This window comes from Microcaecilia unicolor, chromosome 5 (genome assembly GCF_901765095.1).
Source record: "Microcaecilia unicolor chromosome 5, aMicUni1.1, whole genome shotgun sequence".
NCBI lineage: Eukaryota > Metazoa > Chordata > Amphibia > Gymnophiona > Siphonopidae > Microcaecilia > Microcaecilia unicolor.
The window spans coordinates 360,389,175-360,404,431 of NC_044035.1; the positions used below are offsets into that span (position 1 = coordinate 360,389,175).

Here is a 15,257-nt window from a genome sequence, read left to right on the forward strand (position 1 = left end):
CCGGGGCTGGGGAGCTCACTGCCTGGACAAGTGGACCCAGGGGCTGTGGTCCCCGCTGGAAGCAGCTCAATCCATCAATTTCTTGGAGACCAGGGCGATTCGGTTAGCCCTGCAGCACTTTGGTCATCTCCTAGTAGGCAAGGTGGTACGAGTTCTCTCAGACAATGCCTCGGCAGTGGCCTACATCAACCGCCAGGGAGGAACGAGGTGTCATCTCTTGTATCAAGAAGCGGAGAGTCTCCTCGCGTGGGCGGAGGTTCACCTCTCCGCCATATCAGCCTCGCATGTAGCAGGGGTCGACAATGTGCGGGCAGACTTTCTCAGTCGACACACTCTCGATCCCGGGGAGTGGGCTCTCAGCGATCAGGCCTTTCACTGCATAGTGCAACGCTGGGGCACTCCAGTTCTGGATCTGTTCGCCTCAGGGCTCAACTCCAAGGTCCCTCGGTTCTTCAGTCGCCGCAGGGATGTCAGAGCGGCAGGGGTAGACGCTCTGTTACAGCAGTGGCCCTCCGGTCTTCTTTATGCGTTTCCGCCATGGCCTCTAATAGGTCGTCTCCTACAGAGGATCGAGGAACACGAGGGGCCAGTGATTTTGGTGGCTCCAGACTGGCCTCGGTGTCCTTGGTACGCGGATCTCCAACGTCTGTCGGCAGTGGTTCCTCTTCAGCTTCCCGTGCACAAGGACTTGCTGGTGCAAGGACCAGTACCACATCCAGATCCGGCTCGATTTTGTCTTACGGCTTGGCTCTTGAACGAGCCCGGTTAGCTAAGAGGGGTTTCTCAGCACCTGTGATTTCCACCATGCTTCGTTCTCGTCGGCGTTCCACCTCTCTGAGCTATACTCGTACTTGGAGAATTTTTGAGGCTTGGTGTGCAGAGGCGGGCGTTGTCCCTTTCCGGGCGTCCGTGGCTCAGATGTTAGATTTTCTGCAGCGAGGTTTTGATAAAGGACTTTCTCTTTCTTCACTCAAAGTGCAGGCGGCAGCTCTCTCCTGTTTCAGAGGTCGCATTCGGGGTAAGTCTGTCGCCAGCCTTCCCGATGTGGTCCGTTTTTTGAAGGGGGTAAGTCTTCTTCGTCCTCCGGTCAGGGCGGTGTTTCCATCTTGGGATCTCAATCTGGTTCTCACGACTCTAACAAAACCTCCTTTTGAGCCTTTACAAGCTTGTTCTTTGAAGGATTTAACGCTTAAGGCACTGTTCTTGGTGGCTATTGCATCTGCTCGGAGGGTCTCAGAGTTGCAAGCTTTTTCCTGTAGATCTCCATTCCTGGAATTCTCTAAAGAGCGCGTGGTCCTTCGGCCAGTTCCTTCCTTTTTGCCTAAGGTGCTATCTCGTTTTCATCTCTCCCAGTCGGTTTTTCTCCCGGTACTGGGATCGGCCTCAGGAACACAGGAGCAGCGGAACTTGCGTACTCTGGACGTTAAGAGAGTCCTTAAAAGGTATCTCGCGGTTACTGAAGACTTCCGTCGCTCGGACCGTCTCTTTCTTCTTTTTGCGGGTCACCGCAAAGGGTTGTCAGCTTCTAAGGCAACTTTGTCTCGCTGGATTAAGGAGATGATAGCATCTGCTTACCTTTTATCAGGCAGACCAGTTCCGGAGACGGTTAAAGCTCATTCTACTCGAGAACAGGCAGCCTCGTGGGCAGAGTGCTCCTTGGTTCCGCCAGCGGAAATCTGTAAGGCGGCCACATGGTCCTCTCTTCATTCGTTCTCTAAGCATTACAGGCTGGATGTTCAGTGTCGTCAGGAGGCCGTCTTCGCATCAAGAGTGCTCACCGCTGGTTTGCGGGGGTCCCTCCCTTAGGACTACTGCTTTGTTACGTCCCATCAGTCCAATCCTGGGCCGGTTCGGAGGGATGCTAAGGAAGGAGAAATTAGACCTTACCTGCTAATTTGCTTTCCTTTAATCCCTCCGGACCGGCCCAGGCCCCTCCCGTGGTATCTTTCAGAATATATATATTCCACTTTACTGTGTACAGATTTTAAACTGTCGTCTACAGAGCGATTTCTGTGAGTTAGACAGTCTTAAGAAAATGCTTAAAGGTTCTACAAGTTACAAGGCTATATCTTAAATATTCTGCAAGTTTTCCTGTTTATATCTTTTCACAGTGAAATAAATTCGTATATTTATATGCTCATAAATCTGTACATAGTTGGCCATACCTCAGCTCTACAATGAGTTGTTGGTGAGCCCAAGATCACGGCTCCGCCGTATGATAAGCACGTTTTGTTTGCTAGTGCTTTCTGGCTGCTTATATTCCTCATGGCATAGAAGATAGGTCTGATCTTTCCTTTCTGCTTTGTTATTCAAATACTGAGGCTAAGGTCACATGACCAGGGCTCTTATTGGCTATCTAGAGTCAGAGTTTTTTCTCAGTCTCCACCTGCTGGTAGGCGAGCACAACCCATCAGTCCAATCCTGGGCCGGTCCGGAGGGATTAAAGGAAAGCAAATTAGCAGGTAAGGTCTCATTTCTCCTTACTGGCTAAATCCAGAGGTCAATATTCCATCCTCATTCTTCTTGATCTTTCCGCTGCTTTTGACACTGTCGATCACAGCATACTTCTCGATACCCTGTCCTCACTTGGATTCCAGGGCTCTGTCCTTTCCTGGTTCTCTTCCTACCTCTCCCTCCGCACCTTTAGTGTTCACTCTGGTGGATCCTCTTCTACTTCTATCCCTCTGCCTGTCAGCGTACCTCAGGGTTCTGTTCTTGGTCCCCTCCTCTTTTCTATCTACACTTCTTCCCGTGGTTCATTAATCTCAACCCATGGCTTTTCCTACCATCTCTATGCTGATGACTCCCAAATCTACCTTTCTACCCCTGATATCTCACCTTGCATCCAAACCAAAGTTTCAGCGTGCTTGTCTGACATTGCTGTCTGGATGTCTGAACGCCACCTGAAATTAAATATGATCAAAACCGAGCTTCTCATTTCCCCCCCAAACCCACCTCCCCGCTCCCCCCGTTTTCTATTTCTGTTGATGGCTCTCTCATTCTCCCTGTCTCCTCAGCTCGAAACCTTGGGGTCATCTTTGACTCTTCTCTCTCCTTCTCTGCTCATATCCAGCAGATTGCCAAGACCTGTCGTTTCTTTCTTTACAACATCCGTATAATCCGCCCCTTTCTTTCCGAGCACTCTACCAAAACCCTCATCCACTCCCTTGTCACCTCTCGTTTAGACTACTGCAATCTGCTTCTTGCTGGCCTCCCACTTAGTCACCTCTCCCCTCTCCAGTCAGTTCAAAACTCTGCTGCCCGTCTCATCTTCCGCCAGGGTCGCTTTACTCATACTACCCCTCTCCTCAAGACCCTTCACTGGCTCCCTATCCGTTTTCGCATCCTGTTCAAACTTCTTCTACTAACCTATAAATGTACTCACTCTGCTGCTCCCCAGTATCTCTCCACACTCGTCCTTCCCTACACCCCTTCCCGTGCACTCCGCTCCATGGATAAATCCTTCTTATCTGTTCCCTTCTCCACTACTGTCAACTCCAGACTTCGCGCCTTCTGTCTTGCTGCACCCTACGCCTGGAATAAATTTCCTGAGCCCCTATGTCTTGCCCCATACTTGGCCACCTTTAAATCTAGACTGAAAGCCCAGCTCTTTAACATTGCTTTTGACTCGTAACCACTCGCCTCCACCTACCCTCCTCTCTTCCTTCCCGTTCACATTAATTGATTTGATTTGCTTACTTTATTTTTTGTCTATTAGATTGTAAGCTCTTTGAGCAGGGACTGTCTTCTATGTTTGTGCAGCGCTGCGTACGCCTTGTAGCGCTATAGAAATGCTAAATAGTAGTAGTAGTAGCATATCCGAATGACCCAACTTAAATGACTCAACCCTGCAACACTTCACTATTAAAGATCGTATTGGACATTAATGAACTCTTTTACCTCAATCCAACTTAATTGAATCTTATCTTCCCTATCCCAATACAACATTTTGTACCTATCCCATACCGGATTTGGCGAATGCCGTCACGGTATTATGTAAGCCACATTGAGCCTGCAGATATGTGGGAAAATGTGGGATACAAATAATAATAATATTTAACACTGCTGACCTTTCACAAACCCTGTTTGGTCAGCATGTATCAACTTGGGTATGCCTACCATTAATCTGGCAGCCAGGAGTCTTGTCAATATCTTTGAATCAACATTTAGTAGGGAAATTGGGCGGTAACTCCCAGGGTCAGTTGGGGTGTGAGAAGGTTTGAGAATGAGACTAATCAATGCTACATTTTCGTTTTTTTGGGAATCTACCCACTGCCACTACTTCATCATAATAGTGGACCAAGGGTCCTATCAATTGTAACTGAAGTAGTTTATAATATACTCTTCGGTAAATCTGTCCTGTCCCGGTGCTGTGCCAAATTTAAGAGCCTTAATACTAATTGCACTTCTTTTGCAGTAAGGTGCTGATTTAATGTTTTTAATATTAGGGAGGAGAGTCGTGGCATCCCCGATCTATTCAGATAATCTGCAGTGGAGTTTACGTTGTCCGGTGGGAGCTCCCGTTTGCGGAAAAGCTCACTAAAATGAGTAACAAACGTCTCCGCTATCTCTTCCATTTTAGATGTTAGCTTATCCTCTCCCTTTATCTGTTTGATCGTGGGAATGAATGTATGACCCGCTCATGTCTTTGTCACCCGGGCCAGAAATTTATCAGTCTTATTCCCATATCTAACAAAGTTGTGTTGTTTGTAGCGAAGCATCTGTGACGTGCGCTCGTGTATATACGCATTCAGGGCCAATCTGGTTGTTTGAAGTATATCTTAGGAATCGGGGTGGGTTTGGAAATATATTTGCGCCTAGCTGCTTTAAATCTATGATTCTCTGGGCCAGCCTCTTTTTCCGCGCACTGACATAGGCAATTATTTCTCCCCTCATCACTGCTTTCCCAGCCAGCCAAAATAAGGTTGGCTGGGACGCCTGCATTTTAGTGTTCCGCATATGCCATCAACTTAGTTTGAAGTTAAGATTTGAACTCGGGGGTGGAAAATAAGTAACAAGGAAAGCGCCACCCCTGTTTTTGGGCAAAACATGGGCCAGTATCTATATCTATCCAGATCATATTGTGGTCAGATATTTCCTCCGGTCCAATAACCACAGCTGAAACTGTTGAAAAGAGGGCCTTACTTACAAATATGTAGTCTGTTCTAGACATATTTCTGTGAACCCTTGATATGTGCATAAACTCTTTCTCCTCTGGATGGAGGAGGCGCCATGGGTCAAGTACATTCAGCAAACAAAAAAGAAGCAAAAACTGGGCCTTCAGGATTGAGAAAAAATGTAGTCCTTTATTATCATAAATACCCGACACGGGCCGTGTTTCGGCGTACAAACGCCTGCATCAGGGGTCTAACATAAAGATACATACAAATAAATAAAAAAATAATAAAAACCATAAATTGGTTTAACAATATCAATCAACCATAATTGCACATTATTGTCATATCTTCAAGCCATATACATATACATTTGGAAAATCTATTGTTTACAGTTTGGCAACCATCAGATGATTGATTATGCACAATCCTTTTTCTTGCTCTCTCACATTAGGATTCTGACCCCGATTGGTTTACTTACCTTTTGTGCTTCAGGTTGCAAGCTGACTGATAGGAGTCCATTGGTAAGAAAGGGCCATTTGGTATATGCGATTTTACAGTGTCTAATAGACTCTGACAATGCTCCATTCAGGAACATGTGACTTGATATGACTATATGGATAAATTGACTTGCTTGTACATACAAGTGTTCAATTAAGTAAACATACATATGTGGGTATGTGTATATATATATATATGTATATACATGCACATATATATATGGACATTTGAGCTTATAGAGAGAGATATGTATATAGGTGGGCATATATAGATATCATCTAGGAATACACATTTTTAAAAAAAAAAAAAAAAAAAAAAGGAGTGTTTTTCTTTAAAACAATTTTTTAAAGGTTTGTTTCAAATGTTGTTCAATATGTTTTTAAATGCTCTTTTAAATGTTCTTTTAAATGTCTTTTTCTTTCTTTCGTTTTTATATATACGTATTTTTGTGCGTGGTGTGTGTATATATAGTACAGCGGTTATAAATGTATATGTATATGGCTTGAAGATATGACAATAATGTGCAATTATGGTTGATTGATATTGTTAAACCAATTTATGGTTTTTATTATTTTTTTATTTATTTGTATGTATCTTTATGTTAGACCCCTGATGCAGGCGTTTGTACGCCGAAACACGGCCCGTGTCGGGTATTTATGATAATAAAGGACTACATTTTTTCTCAATCCTGAAGGCCCAGTTTTTGCTTCTTTTTTGTTTGCTTTGTCGTATTTGTATGCTGTTTTCCCTCTCTTTTGTGACTTGGTTCAAGTACATTCAGGGCATTACAAAACGTCAGCGTCTGCTTCCCTATTGTGCGTCTGCCCTCCCCTCTCGGGTATACGGTCCCAACCTTGGATCTACAACACTTTTTTGGGAGGGCTCGGATCATACACACCCATCAGGACCATCTCGCAACCCTGCAAATTAAGGTGTACTCCTACATAATGGCCTTGACCATCTGTAAAAATCTGGCAGGCTGTACAGTGAACTGATTTCCAGATTAAGATAGCCATTCCTCCTCTCTTACCCCCTGGAAGGAGAACAGAAAACATCCATCGCCTACACAACTTTTGATGTTCCTGCGTAGAGATAACCTAGTCTCTTGTAAGCAGATAATATCCGCTTTATGCCTATTCAAGGCTTCCAGAATTTTTGTTCTTTTCACAGGAGATGTAATTCCACAAACATTCCATGATAGAAATCATACTATTTTTACTGTGGTTTTACTCATCTATTGTTAAATATCTTATTTATTGCGATCACAATAAACTGTATGTTGCCATTCTCAGCCTCGCCCAACAACCTATCAGCTTCCATACACACTGCTGCATCCACAATACACACCAAATCCCTTCCTAATTATACATACTCCTCTCATTCTCCCACTCACCCCTTCCCAACCTCTCAAAATTACATTTCTTCCAGTTACTCCCATGTTCCCTTATCAGTTCCCTTATTTTCTGTATTCCCCTACACATATTCCCCATAGGTATTATGAAAGAATAGTTAATGACCTCATCTGATCTTTAGGGCTCTTCAACCCTCTGTAATAACAGTACATATTTCTTGTCATTTGCAGCAGATGAATCCAGGAACTAGTGGGTTAAGTCCGCCTACCAGCAGGTGGAGATAGAGATAAACAAGCTAAAGGCAGTGATGCCAGACGGCCAACTCCTTCCTCAGTTAGTATGTCTCTATCTCAGCAGGTGGTGGATGGCTTTTTCTCCAGCTCCTGGGCCTAAGGCCTCTGAGGGTGCTCCTGGGCCGATGGCCAGTTTGAGCCGGGGGTGACGGACTGGTGGTGTCCCCTTTGGCAGCATACACAGCATACTCCTGACTCTACCACACCACAAGCTCAATTCATGTCCTCTAGTTTTACCATTCTACCTTCTCTGAAATATATTTGTTTCTATATTAATACATTTCAAGTATTTAAACGTCAGTATCATATCTCTCCTGTCCCTCCTCTCCTCTAGGGTATACATATTCAGGTCTCCAGTCTCCTATGTCGTTTGGCTCGAGCCCATATCATTTTTGTCACCTTCCTCTGGACTGCTTCTAGTCATCTTACATTTTTAGCAAGATACGGCCTCCAAAACTGAACTCGGTACTCCAGGTGGGGCCTCACCAACGACATGTACAGGGGCATCAACATCTCATTTCTGCTGGTTACACCTCTCTGTATACAGCGTAGCATCCTTCTAGCTACAACTACTGCCTTGTTGCACTGTTTCTTCATCTTCAAATCCTCAGATACTATAACCCCAAGGTCCCTCTCACTGCCTAACACATATACCTCTCTTTGATTTCTGCTCCCTAATGGGCAGATGATCAGAAGCAAATGCGGGTGCTAGAGGCTATCAGCGCCATATTAGTACCTGCATTTGCTACCGCCCCATGATCAGAACCCCCGAGCTCGTGAAACAATACGCTCACGGGCTCTGAACGCAACTAGCATGCAAATGCATACTAAACAGGGCTCTTAGTGCAAGTAGCATGCATATGCATGGTAAACATATTCCTCCCCAATGATGAGTGAGCAGCATGCCAAACATTGGCGCGCTGTCCGCGGCAAACTCTATGCCAGTTCGGAGCTGCTGTTAGGGTTTGCAGACCATTGGGGAGGAATGGTGAGCCCTGTCCAGCAAGCATTTGCATGCTAGCAGGCCCCCTATTACCCCTAATGGAGCCCCCCCCCCCACACACAGGGGCTAGAGGTCCAGTGGATCTCTAGTCTCTCCCCCCCCTCAGATCCCCCTTGGCACAAGTTTGGGGGGAGAGCTAGAGATCTGGTGGGTCTTCAGCCCCCTAACCCCACTAGCATCCCCCCAAGTAAAGCGCTGGTGGCCCAGTAGGCCGCGAATCAAGCCCCCCCTTACCTGGTGGTCTTGCGGCCCACTTCCCCGCTCCCTACCTTTGTTGGAGGAGTGAGGGTAGACTCCCTCCTCTTCCAGCAGCGCCACCTTGAAAATGGCAGTGCCCAGCCCTGCCCACTTGTACTAAAGACTAAATTAGCTCCTGCTGTGCCTACTAGGAGCTATCTGTGAATGCTGTGGTACAAAGTTCAGGTTTTAAAACTAGGGGGAAAAAAGTGTGGCGATTAGTTAATAAAGTTTTTGCTTTTTTTGATATTTTTATTCCTCCTGTCACTAACCTACAATTCCTCCTTTATACCCCAATCTTTAAGTTCCCAAAGCACAAAGCAAAATCATGTTCACTTAAACCAGAGAAATGTCCTCTTCTCTCGGAACTTGGCTGCTGTATTTTGGGCAGTTTGTAGAACTGCATTAGTCTAGTTGTATGAGAATTAAGGATTGTACGATGAGGCTTTTTTGCACCCTTCTCCTCCACCGCTAACTCCAGACTCCGTTCCTTTTATCTTGCTGCACCATATGCCTGGAATAGACTTCCTGAACCGGTACGTCAAGCTCCATCTCTGGCCGTCTTCAAATCTGAGCTAAAAGCCCACCTGTTTGATGCTGCTTTTAACTCCTAACCCTTATTCACTTGTTCAGAACCCTTATTTTATCATCCTCACTTTAATATTCCCTTATCTCTTATTTGTCCTGTTTGTCTGTCCTAATTAGATTGTAAGCTCTGTCGAGCAGGGACTGTCTCTTCATGTTCAAGTGTACAGTGCTGCATACATCTAGTAGCACTATAGAAATGATAAGTAGTAGTTGGCTGAATACTTCTGTGGGGAGGTTTTTTCTGATTCTACTTGGTTTCCACATTGTCAGCAGTGTAAGTCAAGCAATCTGAGACTTGGGCCTGGAATCACTGTAAAGCAAGGTCTCCACGTTGGCCCAACTCTACCTTATTCACTTTTAAGGATGTCAACGCTAGACTTCTAAAATCCTCTATACTTAAGGAAAAGGGCGATGAAACTTGAAATGATATGAGTTTGAATGCTAAGAGCTCAGAATATTTATTTTATAATGAAAAAACAGAGCAATTATTTCTAGGATAAGCAGCATAAAAAGTATTGTACTGTTTTAGGATCTTGCCAGGTACTTGTAACCTGGATTGGCCACTGTTGGAAACAGGATGCTGGGCTTGATGAACTTTCGGTCTGTCCCAATATGGCAATACTTTTGTTCTTATGTTCTTGTATTATGCCAAAAAGCTTAAACCTCTGACTACAGATTGAGTATAGAACTGTTCAGTCTGCAGTTTTGTCCTTGGGAGTGGTGGGATTTTGCTGGTAATGAAATTTCGTAACATATTTTGGATTATGATGTTGATCCTGTTGCAACAGAATATCTTGTAGTATATTTCATTACATTGTAGTGGTAGTAGACAGTTTTTGGATGTTGTACTTTATCTGCTTCCTTTTCTGTTACGTTCTCAGGGTTGACTGTGTGGGCGTCCTGAAGCTGAGGAATGCAGATGTGGAAGCTCGCATAGGTATTGCTGGTTCTAAGAAAAAGAGTACCCGTGCCAGACTGGTATTTCGAGTTAACATACCTCGTAAAGATGGCTCCTTGTTAACACTACAAACAACTTCCTCTCCCATCCTCTGCAGTAAGGGTTATTTTTAATTATTTAAAACAAAAAATCCACACTTTAGAAAGATTGTATAAACTTGGACTGAATTTATTAAACATTTTCTCTATAATGTCCCTTACATCATCTCTCCCTTTTTCTCACCCACCTAGCCCAGAGCTATTCATTTCATTTATAGTGATGACAAATATTATGTACCCACACTGGCTTGCAGCATTTCCTTTATAACTAGATATAGATTACCACTACTACTACTAATAGCATTTATATAGCGCTACCAGACGCACGCAGCGCTGAACATTTGACATAGAGAGACAGTCCCTCCCACTTTCAGTAGGTGTGCTTCAGGGTTCTGTCCTTGGACCTCTCCTTTTCTCCATCTATACCTCTTCCCTTGGTGCCCTGATCTCATCCCATGGTTTTCATTACCATCTTTACGCTGATGGCTCTCAGATCTACATCTCCACCCCTGAAATCTCAACCTTAATTCAAGACAGAATCTCTGCCTGCTTGTCTGACATTGCTGCCTGGATGTCTCAACGCCATTTCAAATTAAACATGGCTAAAACTGAACTTCTCATTTTCCCCCCTAAACTCTCCTCCCCTCTTCCCCATTCTCTATCTCTGTTAATGGCTCTCATATCCTCCCTGTCTCCTCGGCTCGTAACTTTGGAGTCATCTTTTTTTTTTATACTTTCTTTATTAATTTTGACAATATAACAGAAACATCAGAGACCACAAGGTCTAAATAACCTCAGTTGCTATAACAATGCTCAACTTAACAGTGCTGTCTTGGAGTCATCTTTGACTCTTCTCTCTCCTTCTCTGCTCATATTCAACAAATCGCCAAAACTTGTCGTTTCTCTCGCCCCTTCCTTTCTGAACACGCCACCAAAACCCTTATTCACACCCTTGTTACTTCTCGCCTGGACTATTGCAATTTACTTCTCACTGGTCTTCCGCTCAATCATCTTTCTCCTCTCCAATCTGTCCAGAATTCTGCAGCTCGACTTATTTTCCACCAGAGTCGTTATGCCCACACTAGGCCACTTCTCAAGTCTCTTCACTGGCTCCCTGTCCGCTTCCATATACAATTCAAACTTTTCTTACTGACCTTTAAATGCATCCACTCTATGACCCCTCATTACCTCTCCTCTCTCCCTACATTCCTTCCCGTGAACTCCGCTCTCTGAGCAAGTCTCTCTTGTCGTCCCCCTTCTCATCCACTGCTAACTCCAGACTTCGTTCCTTTTATCTTGCTGCACCTTATGCCTGGAACCGTCTTCCCAAACCCATACGTCTAGCTCCATCGCTACCTGTTTTTAAATCTATGCTGAAGGCTCACCTTTTCACTGCTGCCTTTGGCTCCTAGCCGCTACTCATTTGCCCTCCTCCTCCCCTATTCCTCTTTACCCTGTAATTCCTTTGCCCGTAATGTCTTGTCTATCTGTTTTACCTAGATTGTAAGCTCTTTGAGAAGAGACTGTCTCTCTATGTCAAATGTTCAGCGCTGCGTGCGTCTGGTAGCACTATATAATTGCTATTGGTAGTAGTAGTAGAGAAAGTTGTTACTTACCTGTAGCAGATGTTTTCCGAGGATATTAGGCATATATTCTCGCATCCCTCCCATCTCCCCTTGGAGTTGTTTTTTTAACTTTAGTTACTATACTGCTGGTCCTGCGCTCAAGCGTTGGACAGGGAGGCACTGCCTCAGAGTTTTAAAGTGATAGTGTCTGCAGCGGGCTCTGTGGATGACGTCACCCACATGTGAGAATATATGCCTGCTGTCCTCGGAGAACACCTGCTACTGGTAAGTAATTTGGCTTTTAAGGAAAGTGAACTTTTCTAAACATTTCATGTGCCAACGTGACAATGTATTTGGTTTCCAAAGCGTGTTTTCTCCTCATTTTATTAAAACCTTTGTAAACAAAATTTATTGTGCTGCAGAAACAGTGTTCTTGCTTGGCAGGGTAGCAGAGGTATAAATGATGAAAGCAGCTAACATAAATGAAAAGCAATAGAATGCCTTAAATAGATTTAAAAGGTATGCCAGCCATAATATGGCAACAAAAAGATCACTAATACCTTTGGAGGCAAGACTGTACTAATTGCTTTCCAGTTTCAAAAGTAAAACACTTTTAAATAGCACTATAAATATAAACACATTAGATTACACTCATCACATTTAGAATTCATCAGAAAATAAGATACTACAGAAGAAGGGTGCTCTCCATTGTGACAGTGAGGCAATGTGGGAACCGTGACAGCTTTTAAAGCCAGCTCTCTGCATTGCTTTTAATCATCTGGTTTACACATGCACTGCCCCTGAGTGCAGCTGTTTTTAACATCTGGTTTGGGGAAGGGTCATAAGTATAAAAAATCTAGGGAAGTACTGAGTTTTAAAGAAACAGCTTAAAAAATCACAGACCCTATTGGTGTGGAATAGCAGCATTTATAGCATATTGAGCTGTAGTTACGACTAAGGCTGCATGCAAGAAAGTGTCAACCTTGCAATGTCTGTTTTCCTATAGCTCAGCCTGCAGGTGTACCAGAGATCCTGAAGAAAAGCCTGCACAGCTGCACAGTAAAAGGGGATGAGGAGGTGTTCCTTATTGGCAAAAATTTTCTCAAGGGATCTAAAGTGCTCTTTCAAGAGAATATCTCCGGTCAGTATGGCAGCAAAGGATTGTCTGCTCTTCCACATGCACAGATGTATTATGTATTTTAACATTTTTTTTTCTCCCTATCAGATGAAAACTCTTGGAAGGCAGAAGCTGAAATAGATATGGAGCTGTTTCATCAGGTAATTTTTATTCTCTGTGCTTTGTAAGATTTTTCAATTTCACTTTGAACATTATCCTAGGATGACCTGCTAATCTATGCTAAAATGTTTCATGACTACTTTTAAAGATTCAACCCCCAACTCCACATCTAAGAATGTTGCCCCATCCTTCATTGGACTAACTTTTTTTTTCAACCTTTATTTTTTATTTCAAATAAACATCTCAATAAAGCAACATTCAATATCAAATGACAATACAAATTGAACCTCTACAACTCTTCTAATGCAGATTATTTTTAAGTTACTTATATAGTAACATAGTAGATGACGGCAGAAAAAGACCTGCATGGTCCATCCAGTCTGCCCAAGACAAACTCATATGTGTATACCTTACCTTGAATTTGTACCTGTCCTTTTCAGGGCACAGACCGTATAAGTCTGCCCAGCAGTATTTCCCGCCTCCCAACCACCAGTCCCGCCTCCCATCATCGGCTCTGGTACAGACCATATAAGTCTGCCCTCCCCTATCCTAGCCTCCCAACCACCAACCCCTCTTCCCCCCACCTGAACCAAATCTTGGCCCACCCTCCCCCAGCTCCCTTCAGAATTGGAGTTATAATAGGTTTTGTTTGACCGTCTCATAGGCTTGCCAAATTTTGTGATAGATGTGCAGCTGACCTTTTCTCATCGCCATCAGCTTAGACATCATGTGTAAATAATCAACTCTAGCCATCACCTCTTTAATAGTGGGCATTGTCGTCCTCTTCCAGGCCTTCGCCAATGCCATTTTTGCTGCAACCAGAAACTGGATCGCCAATCTGTGACCATATTTCTTGCTGCCCGGGGGCCTGGAGTGTAATAAGCATGTTTCTGCCTGTTGTGGCTATTCCACTTGTACAGTCTTTTTCACCAACTCAATGGTGGGCACTCCCACCAAATATGAAGAAATGTGCCACGACCTCCGCATTCTCTCCAGCAGTCTGCCGAGACTTGGGGGTAAATTTTATGCAGCCTCTCTGGTGTGTAATACCACCAGTATAGTATTTTATATCCGTTTTCTATTGTGGCTTGGGCGATGGAGGGCTTCAGCAACTGTCTATAGCTAACCCCCCACCACTCCGGGGAAAAACTCTTCTGTAGGGCCCCTTCCCATTTCTCAGTGTAGTGGTCTTGTGGTGTAGTGAGGAGTTGCAATGCTTTATAAAGCCGTGTGATGCTACCTTTTGTACCTCCTCCCCTCATCGCCCTTTCGAGCTTTGTTTCTGAGAGTTCTAGCTCATCCTTCGCCCTACGAGCAATGTAGTTCCTTAGACAGTGATAGTACACTAGATCCCTACTTTCCTGCTCATACTCTTCTTGTAGTGTTTCGAAAGGTTTTATGTCCCCATTTTGCCACACTTGGTCTAGTTTATATAATCCTTTGAGCGCCCACTGTTGGTAAGTTTTCTCTGACTCTCCTAGCGGGAACCCCGGGGCACCTCTGATAGCCATTTGCAAAAAATATCTCCTTTCCGGGAAGATCTTCTTGCGCAACTGTAACCAGGTGCTCAACAGGTGTCCCACTCCTATGGGGGTTCTACGCTGTGCTCTCATTATTTATTTTTCTGATTTCCATAATTTATCTCCCAGGAAAACGTGTGCTCAACCACGCCCGTTCCCAGTGTAGCCATTTCTTTGTACTCATCGGGTCCCAGTCCGCTAATATACGCAACTGAGCTGCCTGATAGTAGAGGTGGAAATTGGATACTCCCATCCCTCCTTGAGCTGGGGCTTGTAACATCACTGATCTGCGTACCCTAGGTGGACGTTTGTTTCAGATGTACGCAAACACTTTTCTATTTAGGCGTTGGAAAAAGGTGCAGGAGATCGGCACTGGTATTGCCATAAACATGTATAAAAGTTTAGGCAGTAGCATCATTTTTATGGCATGAACTCTTCCCAGCCATGATAAATTCAAGCCCTCCCATCTGTCCAGTTCTGCGAATAATTCTTTTACTTTTTGTGGGTAGTTTACCTGGTAAATCTGATGTATTTTCGGGGTAATCATCACTCCTATATATCTAACGCCCTTGGTAACCCACTTAAAGGGATAGTCTTTCTGGAGCTGCTGGATCTCTGGCATGGGTGTTGTGAGATTAAGGGGTTCAGATTTAGTGGCATTAATTTTAAATCCTGATTTCATGCCGTATTGTATTATTGTATGCATAACATTCGGTAGTGAGATCGGGGGACGTGTCAGAGTCAGCAGAATATCGTCTGCAAATAACATGATCTTCTGCTCTTTCCAGCCCCTGATCACTCCCTTCACACCTTCGTGTTCCCTAATCCTTTTGGCCAATGGCTCAATGGAT

The 15,257-nt window shown here is 44.2% G+C and overlaps 1 protein-coding gene across 4 annotated transcripts in view; it reads left to right on the plus strand.

The window, feature by feature from the left end:
• Positions 1 to 15,257, plus strand: part of NFAT5 (nuclear factor of activated T cells 5) — a 276,432-nt gene that overhangs the window by 113,448 nt on the left and 147,727 nt on the right. For all 4 annotated transcript variants that reach the window (XM_030204661.1, XM_030204662.1, XM_030204663.1 and 1 more), the window contains 3 exons: positions 9,970 to 10,142; positions 12,656 to 12,790; positions 12,875 to 12,927. In XM_030204661.1, the coding sequence (XP_030060521.1) occupies positions 9,970 to 10,142; positions 12,656 to 12,790; positions 12,875 to 12,927 (361 nt within the window). The remainder of the gene's footprint in view (positions 1 to 9,969; positions 10,143 to 12,655; positions 12,791 to 12,874; positions 12,928 to 15,257) is intronic.